This window comes from Thamnophis sirtalis, unplaced genomic scaffold (assembly GCF_051295495.1).
Source record: "Thamnophis sirtalis isolate CommonGarterSnake01/CBP01778 unplaced genomic scaffold, rThaSir2_p1.2 scaffold_14, whole genome shotgun sequence".
Classification (NCBI taxonomy): domain Eukaryota; kingdom Metazoa; phylum Chordata; class Lepidosauria; order Squamata; family Natricidae; genus Thamnophis; species Thamnophis sirtalis.
The window spans coordinates 27,519,696-27,538,809 of record NW_028261394.1 but is presented as its reverse complement, the minus strand read 5'-3'; the positions used below and the strand labels follow the sequence as shown (position 1 = coordinate 27,538,809).

The following is a 19,114-nucleotide window of genomic DNA, read 5'->3' as shown; positions in this document are numbered from 1 at the left end:
CTCCGGATTGACAAGTCGTGCTCGGACCTCCTCCCGCCCTATCGCGCTTCCCCTTCCATCCTTTCCCGTCCAACGACCACTCATGATAGGTCCACGTTCGGCGCAAGGTCGTCCCGACGGCCAATCCCCGACGGCCACAGCGACGTCGCCACAATGCGGGAGGCGTGGCCTGAGCCGCCCGCGACGCTATAAAAGGAACCGCCGCCGCTTTAGAGGCCGCTGTTGTTGTCGACTGAGGCGGGTGTTTTTTTTTTTTGTGGGAGAGCGGAAGTTGGGTGGTTGTTTTTTTTTGAGGCCGCAGAGGATGGAAAGCGGGCAAGTCGTGGAGGAGGAGGTGGACCTCGTCGTGAAGAGCCCCGCGCAGCGCCACCCGGACCTCCTTCTCTCGGCCCGGCGCTCCTGGAGCGTCCGGCGCCTCAAGGCTGAGCTGCGATACCTTCACCCGGATGAACCGGTGAGCTTCTGAAATACGCATGCGTACTAGCCCTTCTCCGTTCTCTCTCCCCACCCCCCACCCCTTGCCCTTGCGCGAAGTGGAGCATTCTTGGACGGGCGCGGTCTATCCCGCTTCGCTTTGTTGAGTGGGGATGGCGTGCCAGGGCATTTTTGGGTCTCGGGTGGGTTTCTAGGGAGGGGTCAGACGATGAAGCTGGGGTTAGGATTTCGAAAGTGGCTTTAAACGCCTTTTCCTGCCTGGGGGGGTCGCTGAGATGGGCTTGGGAGTCCTTCCCCTCCCCCATGGGAGTTGTCCCTTTGCCAACATGGAAGCCCTTTGGACTTCCTCCAACGTGGGGCTGGGTTGGGATAGTCTGGAGTCTCCTCCCCCTCGCCGCTTGGTCGTCTTCCCCTTTTTTCTGGGCTTGGTGAATCGCCCCTCTGCTCTGTGGGGGGATGGAGCTTCTGAGCAAGTGCAGAGTGCATTTCCTGTGCTGGGTGCAATGCAAAGGTTGCATTTGAAGAAAGGGGGGCGGAACGCACGTTATTCCCCCCCCCCCTTGCAGGATTGTGCGTTTATCCCCAGTGCTTTTCTGAGCATGCACAGAGCGCTTTGGCTCTGGCCCGTGATTCAGAGCAAGGATGGTGTTACATTTGAAAAAAGGAAAATACTCTGCAGGGGTGATTTATCCCAGCGTCTTTCTGAGAAAATGCCAGGTGGTTAGCAACTCCAAGAAGTTGCTTTCTCTGAAATGGATGTTGTTCCCTTTTGTTGAGGATTTCAATCAACCAGAATAGAGCTGGAAAGGGACCTTGGAGGTCTTCTAGTCCAACCCCCTGCTCAAGCAGGAGACCCTACACCATTACAGACAAGTGACTGTCCAGTCTCTTCCTGGTGGTGTCCCATATCAGGGTCTGACCTTGTGGAGGTTTTATCAGCTCCTGTCCTGTTCAATAATTTTAAAGGGATTTCTCAGTCATGACCTTTGCCTGCTGGGCTCACCATAGGTGTCCTGTAGGTATTTGAATTTTCTTTTTTAAAAAATCTGAGTAATGGGCAAAAAATTATCCTGGTTTATTTATTTTTTTTACCCCATTTATGTTAGGTTTGTAGAAGGCGGTCCCTTCCCTCCCCCCCTCCCCCAAATAAATATCCTGTGTGGGTTGGCTCTCCGGAGAGAAGCAGCCTGGCCCACTTTTCCTGCAATATTTTCATGGAAATTGCCAATATTAAAATGATGACATTTTGCTGGGTGTGTTGGTGCTTTGGCTTGGGAGCAATTAGTCAGCTGAATGGCTTGCCTCCAGATACTGGGTGCTTCCATCACTGGAGGGTTTTTTTTCAAGAGAGAGATTGGACAGCCATTTGTCTCTGCTTGAGCAGGGGGCTGGACTGGAGGACCTCCAGGGTCCCTTTCATCTGTTACTGAAAGTTCTGATTAATAGAATACTTCCTTGTGGTAGCTGCTTGTGAGAATTGTAGCTTTCCAGGACATGAGGCCAAAGTGAAATGCCTTTTCCCCATCAGTAATCAGTATATTTATATTATGAAACATTTATAGACTAGGTCATCTGGAAAAAGAAACATTTTGTCCTTGGTGCTCTATGTATTTCAATTCCCCCCCTTCCCCTCCAAAAAACCCTCTGTTACTTGCTGTTAACATTCAGGAATTTTAGATTCTAAAGCTAATGCTTAAAGCAGAAAAAAATATAGTTTCTGATTGCCTTTTTGTATCTCTCCGCCTACAAAACAAAATGATCTTGGCACTATTTGCTTTGCAAAGCAAGATGATGCAACTGCGAGCCAACTGCCAGCATTTTCTTTGTTTGAAGTTGTTTAAAGTTAACTCAAGCAGAAGAAGAGGTTTCAGTACAGTTTCATAATTAATGTTTGTGTGTTTCTATATTTTGGGACCTTGTTCCCCTTTGCCTGATACTGACAAGGTTAAATGTTTTGGCCATGTAATAATAACAAGATAAGGCTGGATTGGAAGGGGACAGGATGGAAATTAATAAAAAGTTTTCATTGCATGCAACAGGGAAGGCAAAAGGAATGGGGGAAAAAGATCTTAAAACAATGTAAGAGGTGGTTTTAATACAAAATGTCCCAAGGCTGGGTGGTGCCTGTGACCTTTCCCTGGAATTTGGGAAGTTATTTGGCAGCACCGCCCTTCCCCAAGGCCACTAGTGAGGTAGGCTGGGTGGGTGCAGCTCCATGTCCCTCATTGCCCATCTGTTTTGGCCTTCCATGCCAGTTCAGCTCAGTTGACCTCTTAAGAACCCCAACCTTCACAACATAAACACGTTGATTGTACAGTGGTGTATTAGGATTGGACCCTTTCTACTTTGAGTTGGGTGTTTAATCTTCCGCCCAAGGATTTCTTTCCAGAAGTTTGGAGTAGGGGGAAATGAGTTTTACTCTGCCCATGAAACCAACACTACAAAACCCAAGGTGCAGAACAGCCAGTTCCTCAGACTCATAGCCTCCACATTTGTCTGTGTGTTTGGGGAGCTACTTGTCAACACCTTTGAAAGATGTCTGGTTGAGAAAGGCTAGTACTGGTATAAACCAGTCTTTAAATCTAGAATTTCTAAGGAATAATGCTTTGGCTTAAAGACAAAGCCATTGGGTTATCCAAAGGTTAAGAGGCCTATCGAAATCTACTTTTAGGTACTAATTAGCAATCAAAGGAAAGTTTAGGTGAGAAAGCTTTCCTGAAATGATTGACATAAATGCCTGCCAGTTTGGCCTTAGGTTGGTAATAACTGCAAAAGGTTGGTTTTTTGCCCAAGGTGTATAGCCTTACCTGGATTCAGAAGAAGCCATAATGTGACCCTGATCAGAAGCAGGATTCGATCTTTTAGTAACTTTTATTTTTTTAAAAATAAAAATAAAGGAAAGGTTACAAAAAGACATCTGCAAATATACACAGGTAGTCCTTGGCTTACCACAGTGGAGGGCAATGTTTATGTTGCTAAGTGAGACATCTAAAGTGAGTTTTCTTTTTGTACCGCAGTCAAGTGAGTCCCTGGAGTTAGCAATACAGTTAAGTGAATCTGGTTTCCCCACTAACTTTGCTTGTCAGAAGGTGGCAAAAGGGGACTCACAGGACCCTGGGACACTGCAACCGTCCATAACTATGAGTCAGTTGCCAAGCATCTGAATTTGGATCACATGGCCATGGGGATGCTGCACTGTCATAAGTGTGAAGAATGGTCATTAATTCACTTTTTTTCAGTGCTGTTGTAACTTTGAACAGTCACTAAATCAGGGGTGCCCAAACTTGGCAACTTGAAGACTTGGGGACTTTAATTCCCAGAATTCTCCAGCCAGCTGGCTGGAGGATTCTGGGAGTTGAAGTCCCCAAGTCTTCCAAGTTGCCAAGTTTGGGCACCCCTGCAGTTAATGAACTGTTGTAAGTCATTCTACTGTGGTTTCACTACATGCAGCCAGCTCCTCCTGTAAACTCTCTTGTGCAAATGGGTGTTTGTTTGTTTCCATGATTTAGCTGCTCTTGTAAGCCTATTGACCAAAGACAAAATCTCCCTGGGCAGTTCAGCCACAGGAAACCACTGGAATCCAGCAGTAATCTCAATTCAAGGGGGAGAAATATTTTCCTCTTCAGAAGTGACCTAAAGGTCATTGCTCAGCTGGTTGTCCAAAGATCAGCTGTTTATAATTTACAACAAGGAAAACCCGCATACTTGCACATTTATAAGAATGAGGAATCTTGTTCTGGAAAAAGAATTTTTTTAAAATTGCTTTTTCTTCTCTCCCTTCAAAGCCTGAAGAAGCTCAGCGGTTGATCTACTCTGGAAAGTTATTGCCCGACCATCTCTTCCTGCAAGAGATCCTCACCAAGGTACGTGGGGGTCTGCCCTGCTCGCCTTTTGCTTTCAGCCATCAATGGAGCATCTAGGAAATGTGCTCCCCAGATGGCTTTGGAAACTTTTAATGGACGCTTTTTTGTTTATGCAGGAGACCGTCCACGCTCTTCATTTGGTGTGCAATTCTAAGAACCTGCCCACGATGCCAGGAACGGAGCCGAAGGTATTGCGATCATTTGATATATTAGCTTATCGCCAGCTTGGAGGATCAGATAATTTTGTGATCTGGGCAAGATTTTTAGATTGTACCAAACCCGTTAATGGGGATTTTTGGGTGGGGCGGAGACAGATGCCCAACAGATATAGGTAATGGCTGGCTATAACATATTCCAGGTGAACCACCTTGAGTCATGGTTAGGCTTTCTTGGCCAGCAGTGTTGAAAGCAGGGATTTGGGTCCGTAGGTGGTCATTCTGGGACAGCTTCATAAGCTTGGCAACCGTGTGGACTTCAACTCCCAGAATTCCCCAGCCAGGCAGCACTTGCTCCTCGGGCCGGTCCTTCAGCATGCTGGTGAAGGAATTCTAGAAGCCCACACATTTTAGTTGCCAGCCTTGAGAAATAAATGTTCTAGGACAGGGGTCGTCAACCTCAAACACTCAAAGACCCATTTCCCACCCAAAAGAACTCCGGGAGCTACAAAACCTTTCCCGTGCCTGACTATTTCCTGAGTGGCCACAAAACTAGTCTATATGGAGTTGAATTAAACATTCTGTTTTCTTCTGAAACACGGGTGGAAAAGCTCAATAAAACATGTGCCAGCGGGTGTCGCACATTGGTGGGTGTGACGCTTCTTTTGAGCAACAGGGAGCTGCAGCAGAGGGATGAAAGAGCCACATATGGCTCCAGACCTGCCGGTTGCTGACCCCTGTTCTGGGATGTCGGAAAGTAGCCAACTGACCCAGGGGTTGAGCTCGCAGGAAGCCAGGCGTAGCTCCAGTTCTGGTTTGTGATCCAATTTCCATGTTGTGCAGCCTCAGAAGAGCATGGCTTCCTGGCTGTGCTTGGCTTAACAGAACAGTTGAAGTCAGCTATGATTCTTCTATAGGTTGAATGGAGACCTTAGGGTAGGGGTCAAAACTTGAGAACTTTAATTTAATTTTGCATTTAAGTACAATGACAATAAAGATTATACTTATACTTCAACTCCCAGAATTCCCCAGCCCACCAACAAAATTGGGAGCCCTGAGTGGGATAGAGCCCATTAAATGACTAGTATGAATGTGTATTGTTGCTGGGGTGTGGGTGATTACTGTATTTCCTAGAGTAGAAGATGCACCTTTCCCCCTAAAAGAGAGTGGAAATGTTGGTGCTTCTTACACACCAAATACAGCCATTTTTGGCCTCTCAAAGCCCTGCCACTGCATCCCATTTTTGTAAAAAAATGAGTGAAAAATAGTCAATTTTTTGCAAAAACGGCATTTTGCCTCCCCTCACCCCCCAGAAGCACTCTGCAGCCTTCAGCAAGGCTGGGGGAGGCAAAAATGCCCCCAATTTGGTGAAAAACGGGGCATTTTTGCCTTCCCCCCCGCCGTACTAAACCCTGCAGAGTGCTTCTGGGGGCCAGGGAGGACAAAACCTTTTTTTCTTACTTATCTCTTTGAAATCTTGCTGCATCTTATATACTAGTGCATCTTACAGTCCGAAAAAGATGGTATTTTATTTTAATTTTATATCGTGTTCTTATATCCCTTTTCATATTTCGTCTTGAGTCACCATGTGCGAGCAGGCGATGGTGGTACACATTTTCTAAATCCTAAATAAAACAGAATCCTTTGCTTTAGAGCAGGGGTGTCAAAACTCGATTTCATTGAGGGCCACATCAGGGTTGCGTTTGACCATGGGGGTCGGGGTGGGCGTGGCCAGCTTGATGTCACTCATGTTGGCACCTGTGGCCCCAGCGCTCTGCCAGAGAAAACGGGCTCCTGAGCTCCTCTTTTGGCTGGGATGGCCCCCTGAAAGCCTCTGCCAGCAAATGCTGCGAGGGCCGCGTTTTCACTGACGGAGGAGGCACCTTGGCCTGGTCCTTTACTGATTTCAGGGCGGCCCCTGCGGGTCAGATCTAAGCACCCTGTGGGCAGGATCTGGCCCCCGGGCGTTGAGTTTGGCACCCCTGCTCTAGATGGCTGTGTGAGAGCCTGCAATGGAGCGGAATACCTGGGACGGACCTTTTGAACCCGGTTTTAAAATGCAGCGGTACATTTCTGTTGGTTCAGGTGGCTGAAGCCAAGGAGCAGTCCACCGCACCGGGCCAAAATCCTTCGGCCCTTCCTCCAAGCTCTGCTCCCAGCCAAGGACAGGCTGCCCCAGACCCGCCTGTGACCACAGAGGAAGCTGACACGAGGTACGTTTGAGCATCCAAGTTCTTATTTTGGAGGGGGGGGGGCGAAGAACAGAAACATCTGTGATTTGACGGTGAAGTTTCTCCATCATCCAGGTATAGTTGGCTGGGAGTTTGAGCAGCTGGACTTTTCCTTTTTGGTTTGAAACGGCTCCAGTTGCCATGACTCAGCTTGCAGTCGTCTGTGATTTGAATTCCAGGCTGGGTAACTTTATGGGCAGAGCCACGTCGATTCCTGGCTCAGAACAGAAGCCCTCTGCTTGCTTCTGGGATGTGTGTTTGCCTCTCCAAGCTCTGGGATTTCATCTTTTTATGTCCCATCAATGCCTCGGCTGTGTTTCGTTTTCCACAATCTGTTAAATTCAACTAGGTGTTGCCACGTAAGACTCATGGAGTAGATGGGACTGACTTTTTCAGAGTATAAGATGCATCTTTTCCCCTCCCAAAAAAAGGTGAAAACCTGGGTGTGTCTTATACACCGAATACAGCATTTTTGGCCTACCAAAACCTCACCTCCTTCACCAAAATGGCTGTGCAGAGCCTGTAGGAGGCTTTCAGAGTGTGGGGGGCTGTGGAGGGCAGAAATGAGTAAAAAACTGGCCGTTTTTTGCTCATTTTTGCCCCCCAACCCCCAGGAGCCTCCTAAAGGCTATGCATGCCCCTTTTTTTGATGAAAAATGGGCCTGTTTTTGCAATAAATGGGCCGTTTTGGGGAGGTCTGCAGAGTGTAAAAACTTTTTAAATTTGCCTCTTCAAAATCTTGGTGCGCCTTACACTCCGAAAAATACAGTAGTTTGATTTGTATCCCGCTTTTATTTATAAATAACTCAAAGCAGCTAACGGGTCCAGTGTGCACCTTCCTTCCCTTAGTTTTCCCCACAATAATAAAACTCTGAAGTGAGTTGGGGTGAGAGGGAAGGATTGGCCCAAAAACAGCCAGCTGGCTTTCATGGCTAAGGTGGGACTTAACTCATGGTTTCCCCTGCTGGAGCCAAGGTGGCGCAGTGGTTAAATGCAGGACTGCAGGCTACTGCTAGATCAGCAGGTCAGCGGTTCAAATCTCACCGGCTCAGGGTTGACTCAGCCTTCCATCCTTCCGAGGTGGGTAAAATGAGGACCCAGATTGTTGGGGGCAATATGCTGACTCTCTGTAAACCGCTTAGAGAGGGCTGAAAGGCCTATGAAGCGGTATATAAGTCTACTGCTATTGCTATTGCTTTCTAGACTGGTTACACCAGGGGTGTCCAACCTTGGCAACTATTTAAGATTTTTGGATTTCAACTTTCAGAATTCCCCAGACAGCCATGGTAGCTGGGGGGAATTCTGGAAGTTGAAGTTCGCAGTTGCCAAAGTTGAGTTAACCCTACGGTGGACCGAACTGGCTCTCTAGAGCAGTGTTTCTCAACCTTGGCGACTTGTGCTGGCTGGGGGATTCTGGGACTTGAAGTCCACAGGACTTCAAGTCGCCAAGGTTGAGAAACACTGCTCTTGTGCCAAATTATGAAATATTCATACCAGCACCAACATCAGGGTTTCTGATTTTTTCCTTTTTATCCTCAGAAGTGGGAGTAAATTGTGTGGCTCCTAGGCCTCTTTTTCATTGGTTGATATTCAAAGGAAGGTGGAAGAAAAAAAAAACAGGACAAATTTTCCTTCCACCCTCCTCCTGAAGCCAAAGCCAAGACCCGAATAAAGGCCGGGTGTGAAGCCACATCCGTGTTTATGAATTGGCTAGTACTGTGATGGCAAACCTATGGCACGAGTGCCACAGGTGGCACACAGAGCCGTCGCACCAGCTCAGGTCAACTGCGCACGCCACCCCTGCCAGCCAGCTGAGTTTTGGGTCTCTGCCACGCATGTGCGGGGCGCATGCGGGAGGTGTCCGTGCATGTGTGGGGGCAGGGGATGTCGTGTGCCCCCCTGGGGTACAAAAAGGTTAGCAATCACGGAGCTGGTGCTTTCCTACCAGGGACAAATGGAACAAGCTGTGACTGTAACATGGTTTAATTTTTGTGGGTGGGGGTGGTGCATACTTTACAAAACCCCTTGTTAAAGGTCTCTAAAGGGGGGAGGAAAATATGGGTGGTCCTGGACTTAACAATGGGTCGCTTAGCAACTGCAACAGGAACCTCCCCCTCACCCCAAAAGGGTTTTGATGTTCTGACATCCTCCTTGGCGCAGTCACATGGCCCCATTGGGGGTGGTTAGCAACGGGCTTCAATTTACAGGGTTTGCAGCAGCCCAGGTGTCCGGGCCATGATTTATGATGGTTTGGCAGGGAACCAGCATTTCCAGGTAGTCTGGTTTTACTTGGGACCGTGAGTTGAGCCCAAAATTTTGGTTGCTAAGTGAGGAATTTTGTTCAGTGAGTTTTGCCTCATTTTATGACCTTTCTAGTGAATCTGGCTTCCCCATTGACTTTGCTTGTCAGAAGGTCACAAAGGGAGGGGGGGTGTCACATGATCTCAGGTTACAAATATAGGCTAGTTAACATACGTTCAATGACCCTGGGACACTGCAACCATCATAAATGTGAGCCAGCTGCTAAACGGCTGAATTTTGATCACATGACCATGGGAATGCTGCAATGGTCGTAAGTGCGGAAAATGGCCGTAAGTCACTTTTTCAGTGCCGTGACTTTGAACCAGTCACTAAATGAACTGTTGTAAGCCGAGGACTGCCTGTGCTTCAGATTTCTGGCAAGAAACAACCCAAGACAAATGATGGGCTGGCTTAACAACCACCACAGAAACGGTTGTAAACGTGGGTCTATTCAATTATAGTTGTAACTGGAGGACTATCTGTAATGTGGGCATTCTGTCTGTGTCTTCTCAACCAGATCTCCGATGACTCCAAATCCTTTTCAAGCGATGAGCTCCAGTTATTCCTCCTACACCACATACCATATGCTGCAGTTTTGGTTCCATCAACTCTACACAAGGCAGTACTACATGCAGTAGTAAGTTTTGCCTTGAATCTTCCATGTCCAAAGTCACATGCTAAGCTGTTCATAACACACGAAGATCGTGGCACGTTTTTCAAAATAACCTTCCAGTAATACGAAGCTGTCAGTACGGGTGAAAATTTCATGTGTTTTGAGACTATCTGCACTGGCTTTATGACAATCCACCAAAGGTTAATAGAAAAAATAATAGGTGGACAGAGACAACATATAGAAAAGTAATAAAAAAAGCTCAAGACTTCATAAATTGGCCCATGTGGCAAAACATTCTTCTTGTGTGCAAGTCATTTGGACCCAGCAAATCTTTTAGCCACAATTGCGGTAATACAGAATTTTTGCAATTTGGATAGAGTTCAATAAGACAGTATTTATCATGTCAATTTTTTTAAATTTTGAATGTTTATTTTAAATACAAATAATACAAACATAATACATATAAATCTAAATACAAAAGGGGGGGGATGCAAATATTACAGTGCCCCCACCCCTGAGGCCATTTTCCCCGTTATATTTCTGCTGTGACGATGAAAAGATATACAATATATTCCAGCTGTGCCCCTGTCCCCTCCAAAACAACATATATTCTTGCAGAAGTTTCTTCCCTTTGTCTTCCACCAACACTCTTTTTTATTTTAAAAACCCCCATATTTCATTATTGTCTACAAAAAAAAACAGCTTTTATTTGTTTATAATATAGCATACAAAGGAAATGCAAACATAAATAGGGAAGGGAAAAGTGAGGGAAAGAAAAGATTTTTTAAAAAAGGCATTGACTTCCAACTCCCTTTGGTGCTGTAGAATAAGGCATGAATAGAGAATAGAATAGAATTCTTTATTGGCCAAGTGTGGTTGGACACACAAGGAATTTGTCTTTGGTGCGTTAACCGTAACTTTATACTTTTACGTAGTAGTATAAACTAGCCATTTCTGTAACAACAAATCTCTCTAATTGGTAAAACCCCAAACCAAAGTTTTGCCATGCCTCTTTTAAGACCAGTGGACACCCAGAATTCCCCAGCCAGCACCCCCTCTCCCACCCCAAATGTTATAATTTATTTAGGACAGGGGTCTCCAACCGTGGCAGCTTTAAGACTTGGGAGTTAAATCATTTAAAACTTCCCCAGAGGTTGTTGAGTGATCTCCTAACACAGAGGTCTTCAAACTTGGCAACTTTAAGATTTGTGGACTTCAACTCCCAGAATTCCCAATGCTGGAATTCAATTCTTTCGATACTGGAATTTCTCCTTCTTTTCACTAGACTAGATACCCAGTTCCTGCAACTGTTCAACTCTCCTGGGGAAACTATATAGGAGCACCACTCCAGCTGCAATTTAAGCCAGACATCTCCAAACTTGGCAACTTTCAGACTTGTGGACTTCAACTCCCAGAATTCCCCAGCTACTCCCAGAATTCTGGGAGTTGAAGTCCACAAGTCTTAAAAGCTGCCAAGATTGGAGACCCCTGATTTAGAATCCATTTGGATTTCACCAGCTGCTGCCCTAATGCTATCAGTGCTTCGTAGTCCTGCTTTTCTTTCAGCACGAGAGGAGTCTTTTATACCCCTTTTTATTTCCCTCTCTCCAGCATGGCTGCCAACGCTCATGCGGGTGACTTGTCCTCTGCACGAAGTTCCCAGGAGATCTCGGTGGCTCCGGTGACCCCTCCAGCACCTCTCCCCGGTCCGTTCCCCGCCGAAAACCCCCCGGTAGATCAAAACGCCCAAGCCCCTCAAGCCAACCCCGGAGTGAACCCAAACCTGCGCATGAATGCCCAGGGAGGACCCCTCATGGAGGAAGACGAAGAAGTCAACCGCGATTGGCTGGACTGGCTCTATTCGGCAACCCTCTTCTACGTCTTTGTCAACATCGTTTACTTTTACTCCAGTATGAGCAGGTTCCTCATGGTGATGGCCGGCACCCTCCTCATGTACCTGTGAGTCTGCTTGGGTGGCTGGGCAGGAAAGGCGCGGGGGGAGGGGTGATGGTCCCTGCACATGGTTTGAATGTCATAGAGGTACTGTAATTTTCAGAGTATAAGGCGCACCTTCCCCCTCCCCCCCCAAAAAAAATCTGGATGTGTCTTATACAGTGAATACAGCATTTTTGGGCTCCCGAAACCCCATGCTGTTCACAAAAATGGACATGCAGAGGGTTTGGGAGACCTGCAAAGTGCTCCTGCGAGCTTGGGGGGGGGGGCAAAAACAAGTGACGGACTGTTTTTTGCTCATTTTTGGTAGGGGGGCAGCCCTCAGGAGCACTCTACAAGCCTCCAAAAGGCTATGTATTCCCTTTTTTGGGCAAAAACAGGCCTGTTTTTGCAAAAAACGCTCATTTTTGCTCATTTTTGGCCCCCAGGAGCACTTTGCAGGCCTCTCAAATTCTGTGTGCCCCATTTTTTCACAAAAAAAACCAAGGCTGAAGGGGGTTTGGGAGGCCTGCAGACTGCAAAAAACTTTTCTTTAACTTGCCTCTTCAAAATCTTGGTGCGCCTTATACTCCGGTGCGTCTTATAGTCCGAAAAATATGGTAGTCCTTGACTTGCAGTCATTTGTTTACAGTTAGAGTGGCACTGGGGGAAAAAAACGACTTAACCACCACTGCCGTATTCCCTCTTGGCACCTGGTCACAATTTGGACGCTTGGCATGTACAGTCAGTCCTCGACTTACAACGGCTCGTTTAGTGACCGTTCAAAGTTGCAAGGGCCCTGAAAAAGTGACTTATGACCACTGTTCACATTTACAATCATTGCAAGCACATCCCCGTGGTCATGTGATCACAATTCAACTTACCTGATATTTGTGATGGTTTCTGTGTCCCTGCATCACTTGATCCCCTTTTACGATATTCCGACAAGCAAAAGTCAATGGGGGAAGCCAGGTTCAATTAACAACTATGTGACTAATTTAAACAACCTCATTCTCTGTCGTCCCCTTCTTCTTTTGTCCTCCATCGTTCCCAGCATGAGGCTCTTCTCCAGTGAGTTCTTCCTTCTCAATAGGTAGATATATAGAGAATGGATAGCTGCCCAAATAAAAAAACAATAGAAGTTGATTGTCACTCGAGGGTTTTGCCTTTCTAACCAGTGTCTCCTATTCTTAGGCATCAGGTTGGCTGGTTCCCTTTCAGAAGGCCTGCCCAGCCGCCACCACCACCACCGAACAATGTTCCTGTCCAGGCTGCTGTTAATCAAGATCAGAATAACAATTTACAAGTAAGTTTCACACCAGAGAGCGCCATAAAGCTTTGGCTTCAGAATGAACCTCTGGTTCAGTGGGGCATTGCTTCCATGCTAAACCTGTCTAAGGATTCCTTGGCTCCCTTTAAAGGGATACGATGGCTCAGGTTAAGACACTGAACTTGTCGATCAGAAGGTTGGCGGTTCGAATCCCTAGCGCCACATAACGGGGTGATCAAAATTTGGATGTTTGACAAGTGGTTCAAATTTATGACAGTTGCCCTGTGGCTCACACCCCTTTGCAACCTTCTGACAAGCAGAGACAATGGGGAGACCAGATTTTCTTCAAAACTGTGTTGCTAGCTTAACAGCTGCAGGGGTTCCCCTTAACGGCAGCAAGAATAGGGCAGGATTCACTTAGCAACAGAAATGTTGCCCTCGACTGTGATCTTCAGTCGAGGATTAGGTGTACCTGGAAGTGCAGCATCGGAACTGGGAATCGATTGGGCTGTTTCCAGATGTGGTTTGGCCTCCAGACAGGCCTGCTTTCTCTAACTTAATAATACATTTCTGTTTATAGAACTTTTGGAATTAAGTCACTCAAAGATGTATTTAAAAATAAATCCCTGAACCATCCTTGGAACAGGAAGTGTGGCACACAGCCAAAGAGGAACAGAACAAATTGTTACCTTATTGTCTTGAACAGTGATGGGGAACCTTTTTCGGGTGCCAAAAGCATGTGTGCGCCATAATTTAATTCCCCCCCCCCGTGCAGTACCCCCTGCGCATGCAGGCGTGACACACACACACACACACACACAACTGCCCTGCACATGCGCACACGGCTTTCTTGGAGCCCAGGGAGAGCGAAAACTGCCTCCCCTACACCTGGAGGCTGGAAACGGCCTGTTTTCCAACTTCCAGGTTGTCTGTTGGGCCGTTTTCTCCCCCCCTCCGGAGGCTTCAGGAGGGTAAAAAAAGGCAATGTCTCACGTGCCCACGGAAATGGGTCCGCCTGCCACCTGTGGCACACATGCCCTAGGCTCATCACGTGTGCCTCCATCAATAACCAAGAAAGGAAACTCCCGACTCCATTGTTCATGGAATTAAAGATACTTTTACTGGTTATGAAAACATAGCAGCGAAAGAAAAGCAAGATCTGAGCCCAAAAGGCTTGAACAAGCACATATCAAATGATTGCCCAGCCCCCTCCCTCCAGTTGCCCCAGCCCAGGGTCCAATCCACAACTCCTTAAGGTGTCATGTGGGGTGCATCTTCAAAAGGCCTCATGAGATGGTTGGCCTTCACCAAGTCCAAACATCGGCCATGATGAGAACAAACCTCCCTTCTACATAACTCCAGTGCCATGCGATTCCCTTCCCATATACCGTGCCCCCACCCTCCCCCGTTTCTATGGCAGACGGTAGCAAGCCAGCGAAGCAGAGGCTGACAACGGCTCTAAGAGTGTTCAGTCCCTGGATTGTGGCAGGTGCCTGTCCCGTATCAACTGCCGCTTGATATCCTTGCGCCACTTGTACGATAAACCCTAACAAGAGGCAGCTGGCCCATCCTTCGCCAGTGACAGTGCTGTAACTCTACTGGGGGTATTTTAGACATTTTATTTAGCAAACAGGTTTATATATTCATTAGGTTTTTATCCCAAAGATGTTTTTTTTTTCAAGAGGCAACTGGACTTCCTTGTTTTTTCTTTGAAGACATTTCCCTTCTCCTCCAAGAAGCTTCTTCAACTCTCAACCTCTTGGGTGAGAAGCGAAACCAGAAAGAAGAGAAAAGAAAAACCAGGAAGTCCACAGTCGCCTCTTGAAAAATGCACCTTTTGGGACAACCATGACCTGGATGACTGAGAATCTCTACAGGAATTCTTATCCCACCTTTCTTACGTCATAAGTAACTTGAGGTAGCAAACCTATCTGCTGCTACTTCCGTCTCCTCTTTTCCTCAACAACAACCCTGTGAGGTGGCTTGAGCTGAGAGAGACTGACTGGACCAAGGTCAGCGGACTCTCATGGCTAAAGCCAAGAACTAGAACTCAGTTTCCTGGTGACTGAGCCAGCACCTTAACAACTAATTGAAAACTGGTTGGGTAGCATCTCCTTTTATTCTAGATCCTAGTGAGAGTTCGTTATTTAAACCACCCAGTTGGAGCAGCCCCTGTGGCAGCGAGTTCTTTGGGCCTTGAATATCTGCAGTATGAAGAAAACTGTGCCAGGAAAAACTTACCTTGCGCACCCTCTGAATCCTGCCAATGTAATATTCCAGGATTTAATAACACTGGATGAGAATAATGTCATTAATGCCCAGAATATCCTTAAAAGATAAGATCACAGGTAGTCCTTAACTTATAACCATTTAGTGACCATTTGAAGCTATACTATATTGCCAAAAGTATTCGCTCACCCATCCACATAATCAGAAGCAGTTGTGAGCGAAAACTTTTGGCAATTGTATATCTGCACTTTTTCACACAGGCCTCCCCATGGTCACCGAATCAAAACTCAGATGCTTGGCAACTGGATCATATTTATGACGGTCCCAAGGTCATAGGATCACTTTTTGCAACTTTCTGACAAGCAAAATCAACTGACTTACTGAGTTAACACTTGCAGTGATTTGCTTAGCAACTGTAGCAAAAAAGGTCATAAGAGTGGAGCAAAACTCACTAGCAATGGATTTTTTGTTTTTCAGGGTTTCTTTTATTTTCAAACATACAAAATACACAAAACCAAAACTTAGACAAACTACATTTACACAGTACATTAGAACTTCATGCTGCTTCTTATAGCAGTTATTAGTACCCTATGATTGTCTTTAAGTGTTGTACCTTATGATTCTTGATGAATTATTTTATTTTTCTTTATGTACACTGAGAGGATATGCATCAAAGACAAATTCCTTGGGTGTCCAATCGGTACAATTCTCCTTAAGTTATTTCCCCTTCTAATATATTTCCTTTGAGTTTCACCATTTTTAACCCTCTTATTTTACTTATCTATCTGATATATTGGGTGATTACCTCTAAGAAGTCTAAACTCTCTTGCATGCATATACACAAGGCGCTCCTCCTTAACTTCTACTTTTGAGCTTTATTGGCTTCTTTCATTGACCCTTGTTTCTTTCCTCCAATACCAATGGACTTATACCATTTTTCCCATGTCCGATATTATTCTGTCTCTTTTCCCCTGAATTTCTTTTGTTAATTTCTCTGCAATGAACATTTTGAACTCTGCTCTGGTTGTAAGGCACAACCTATGTTCAGGAAATTTGCGATGCTGTAAACACGGGGCTTGCAAGGAATTTGCCTAAAGTCAATGTCAGTGTTCCAAGTATCATGTAGAATTAAATCAGAGTCTAAGGCAAAACAATCCTTAAAATTCCAATTTAATAAGTCAGACATTTTAGCACATCTGTGGAATCCCAATTCTGGTTCTTGCGGGCTACAATTGGATTCCCACCCAGTTGAAAGTTCATGATCTTGTCCCCACACCCACAAATCTATCACATGGTCCAATCTTCTTCCACGCTGGCATCTCCACCCAGCTGGTTCCGGTCAGGTGCAGAGGTGTGGAGACAAAAGATGATCTTGGGCTTCTAAAAAAGAATGACAACAACACATTCCACAATTCTACTCCTTTCTATTCCCCCCTCCCAACTACTACACTAATGAAACAGTATAGTGAAATAATAGAAAGTGTGGCAGGCCAAAGATCCTAAAAGGGATATAGCTGCAGGCCTGACAGTCAACCAAAAGTAGCAGAAAAAGGTTCAACTTCAGCCCAGTTAAACCATATCAATAAGTTGGGAGTTTTTGAGGCCCGGCGCATGTGCGGAAGGCACATGCGAGAGCAAAGCACATGCACAGAAGTTGCACATGTGCCCCACGGCAAACTGGTGGTAACGAAATGTGCAACCCACCACTGGTTGGAGATCACTGGAGGAAAGGTCTCCGTGTAATTTACACTTTCTTTTGTCCCCCTTATCTCAGCAGGAGGAAAACCCAGGAGAACAAAATGAGACGGAGAATTTGGAGGCCGCCCGCGAGAACCAGCCAGCCCCAGCTGTTTCCTTTATGAGCACAGCATGGCTTTTCTTCAAGACTTTCTTCGCCTCCCTCCTGCCAGAGGGGCCTCCAGCTGTGGCCAACTAACTGGGCACATAAACTTCTTCCTCTTTCTCTTCTCCGGACACTGGCTTGAATGTCCCCTACGTGGGCGAGGATGGTTGGATCAAAGGGGGGGGGTGCGAATGTAGACTTTGGACGTGAAAGACGGACGTGGCTGGGCGTGCAATGAGATGCTCGCTCAGAGCTTCAAGGAAGAGAATAGACCACCGAAGAAGCCACAGCTTTAGAGAGCTGTGAAGCTTTGTTACCTCAGCTGTTTTGGGAGCCAAGAGAGGCAGAGTCCTTCTGCCGGGACCAACTTGATTCCAGTTGGAGTGGATCTCCCGCTTGCCTACGCGGAGTGTGCAATCTTGTGCAACCAGAATATTTAGAGAGAGAGAAAAAAAACTGCACAGAGGAAGTTATGAAGAAGAGCCGTTTCTTAATTCCTGACAACGCGTGTAAAAAGATAAGGTGTAAATAGCTTTTTTCACAGAAGGTAAAAGTTGAGCCTATTGATACTACACAGGTGGGCAACCGAAGTCCCCTTTACGACATGCGGACTTCCAACTCCCAGAATTCCTGAGCCAGCCATGCTACCTCAGGAATTCTGGGAGTCGAAGTCCGCAGGTGATAAAAGGGCCCATAGTTGCCCGGCCATTGCTACACAGTGTAGCAGAAAGTATTTTCCTAGGTTTCAAGCACGAGGTTTTTTCCCTCCCTACTTTGCCAATTTACCAAGCTAACCCAAGTTCCGGACGTGTGTCTTCGGATAGATCAAATTGCAAATATGACTTCTTTCCAGCAGCTTCCTATTTTGCAGCAATCTACTGAACCTTATAAGTTCTTTTTGTCATTACATTTCAAAGTTGAGAGAGAGAAATGGGAGTTGTGCAAAAGAAGAGTTGTTCCCTCCCCTCTCTTTCCTTCCTCTCCCCTCGTCTCCTTCCCTCCCTTCCCATCACGCAGATTTTTCACCCAAGTCCCTGCAGGTTAGCCATACATAATTGTGAATGAATACTGCTATTGGGAATACATAAAAAAAAATTGGCCTGAATCTGAAGTCCGGAGCCTAACTGGAGGCTCTGACACTAGGAAAAGATAGGAGGGATATTTTGTGTGTGGCCTTTGCTCCCAAGTTACAGTCCGAATCCCCCAGGGATGGGTTAGAGTTGAGTAAGAGGGTCGCTCAAAATTACTGTTGATTTTGCAAATAGAAGTTTGAATCCAGGCTGTGCGATTTTGAGCATTTTTGGATCAAAAGATTGTGTGGGCCTCTCCCAGCCATGTTGGGAGTGGCAGTACAATATCGGAATCATAGTGGGAGTTGCCGGTACACAATTGCTGTGATGATGTAATCTCTATCACTCATGACTGATGCACATTAAGTGTGGTGGTGATGGTCTCCTCCCACTCCTAGATGCCCAGGGTCTCCTAGGAGGGGAAAAATATTCTTTTAACACCTGCATTTAACTTGGACATTTTAATACAAGCAAAAGAACATTCTGATTAATTGGTCTGCTTACAATGCTCAGATTAACACCCCCCCCCCCTCTTCCACTTCAGATTCTTTGCCTGGAACTCCCTATAGAATTGCATGATTTTTTCCAAAGTCATTCTTTTCCACTCAGGGATTATTTTGCATATAAAAACATTTTTCCCCATTTCTGTGTTTGGCTTTCAGGATGATGCTGAAATGGTGTGTTTTCGCTATTGTGGATTGTAACTTGGATGATTTCTCTTTCACTTATCTACTCTTAACGTTTCATAAGGACAGTCACACGATGGCTGGGCTTTTTTTTTTCCTTTACATTATTAAACAAAGTTTAATATATTACAGCTTTAATTTTATTAAACCAAGATTGTTTGCAAGCTTTTGGGAGTTTTTGCATTGAGAAGACTCAAGTTTTAAATTTCAGATGAAAGGGAAATAGTTGCCATGTCAGGAAGCAATGCTTTCATGTATCAGAATCTCCTCTAATCTTACACAACGCCACATGCCAGGGGTGTCCATCTCAAGGCCCGGGGGGGGGGGGTTTCCCAGCCTGCAGGGTACTTAGATGTGGCCCATTAGGCCATCCTGGAAACGGCAAAGGACCAGCCCGCAGTGCCTCTGCTAGTGAAAACTGAGCTCAGGAGGGCTGTATATAGCCCTCCCAAACTCCATTTTGCTGGTATAGGGTTGCAGGAGTAC

General features: G+C 46.1%; 1 protein-coding gene across 1 annotated transcript; it reads left to right on the top strand.

Annotated features, from left to right (window-relative positions):
• The first annotated feature begins 219 nt into the window (after window positions 1-219).
• Window positions 220-18,792, top strand: HERPUD1 (homocysteine inducible ER protein with ubiquitin like domain 1). Its single transcript, XM_014064159.2, has 8 exons — window positions 220-454; window positions 4,221-4,298; window positions 4,415-4,486; window positions 6,539-6,666; window positions 9,503-9,622; window positions 11,210-11,557; window positions 12,725-12,836; window positions 16,804-18,792. The coding sequence occupies exons 1-8, from the start codon at window positions 305-307 to the stop codon at window positions 16,963-16,965; spliced, it is 1,170 nt and encodes a 389-aa protein (XP_013919634.2). The 5' UTR covers window positions 220-304; the 3' UTR covers window positions 16,966-18,792.
• Window positions 18,793-19,114: the final 322 nt, after the last annotated feature.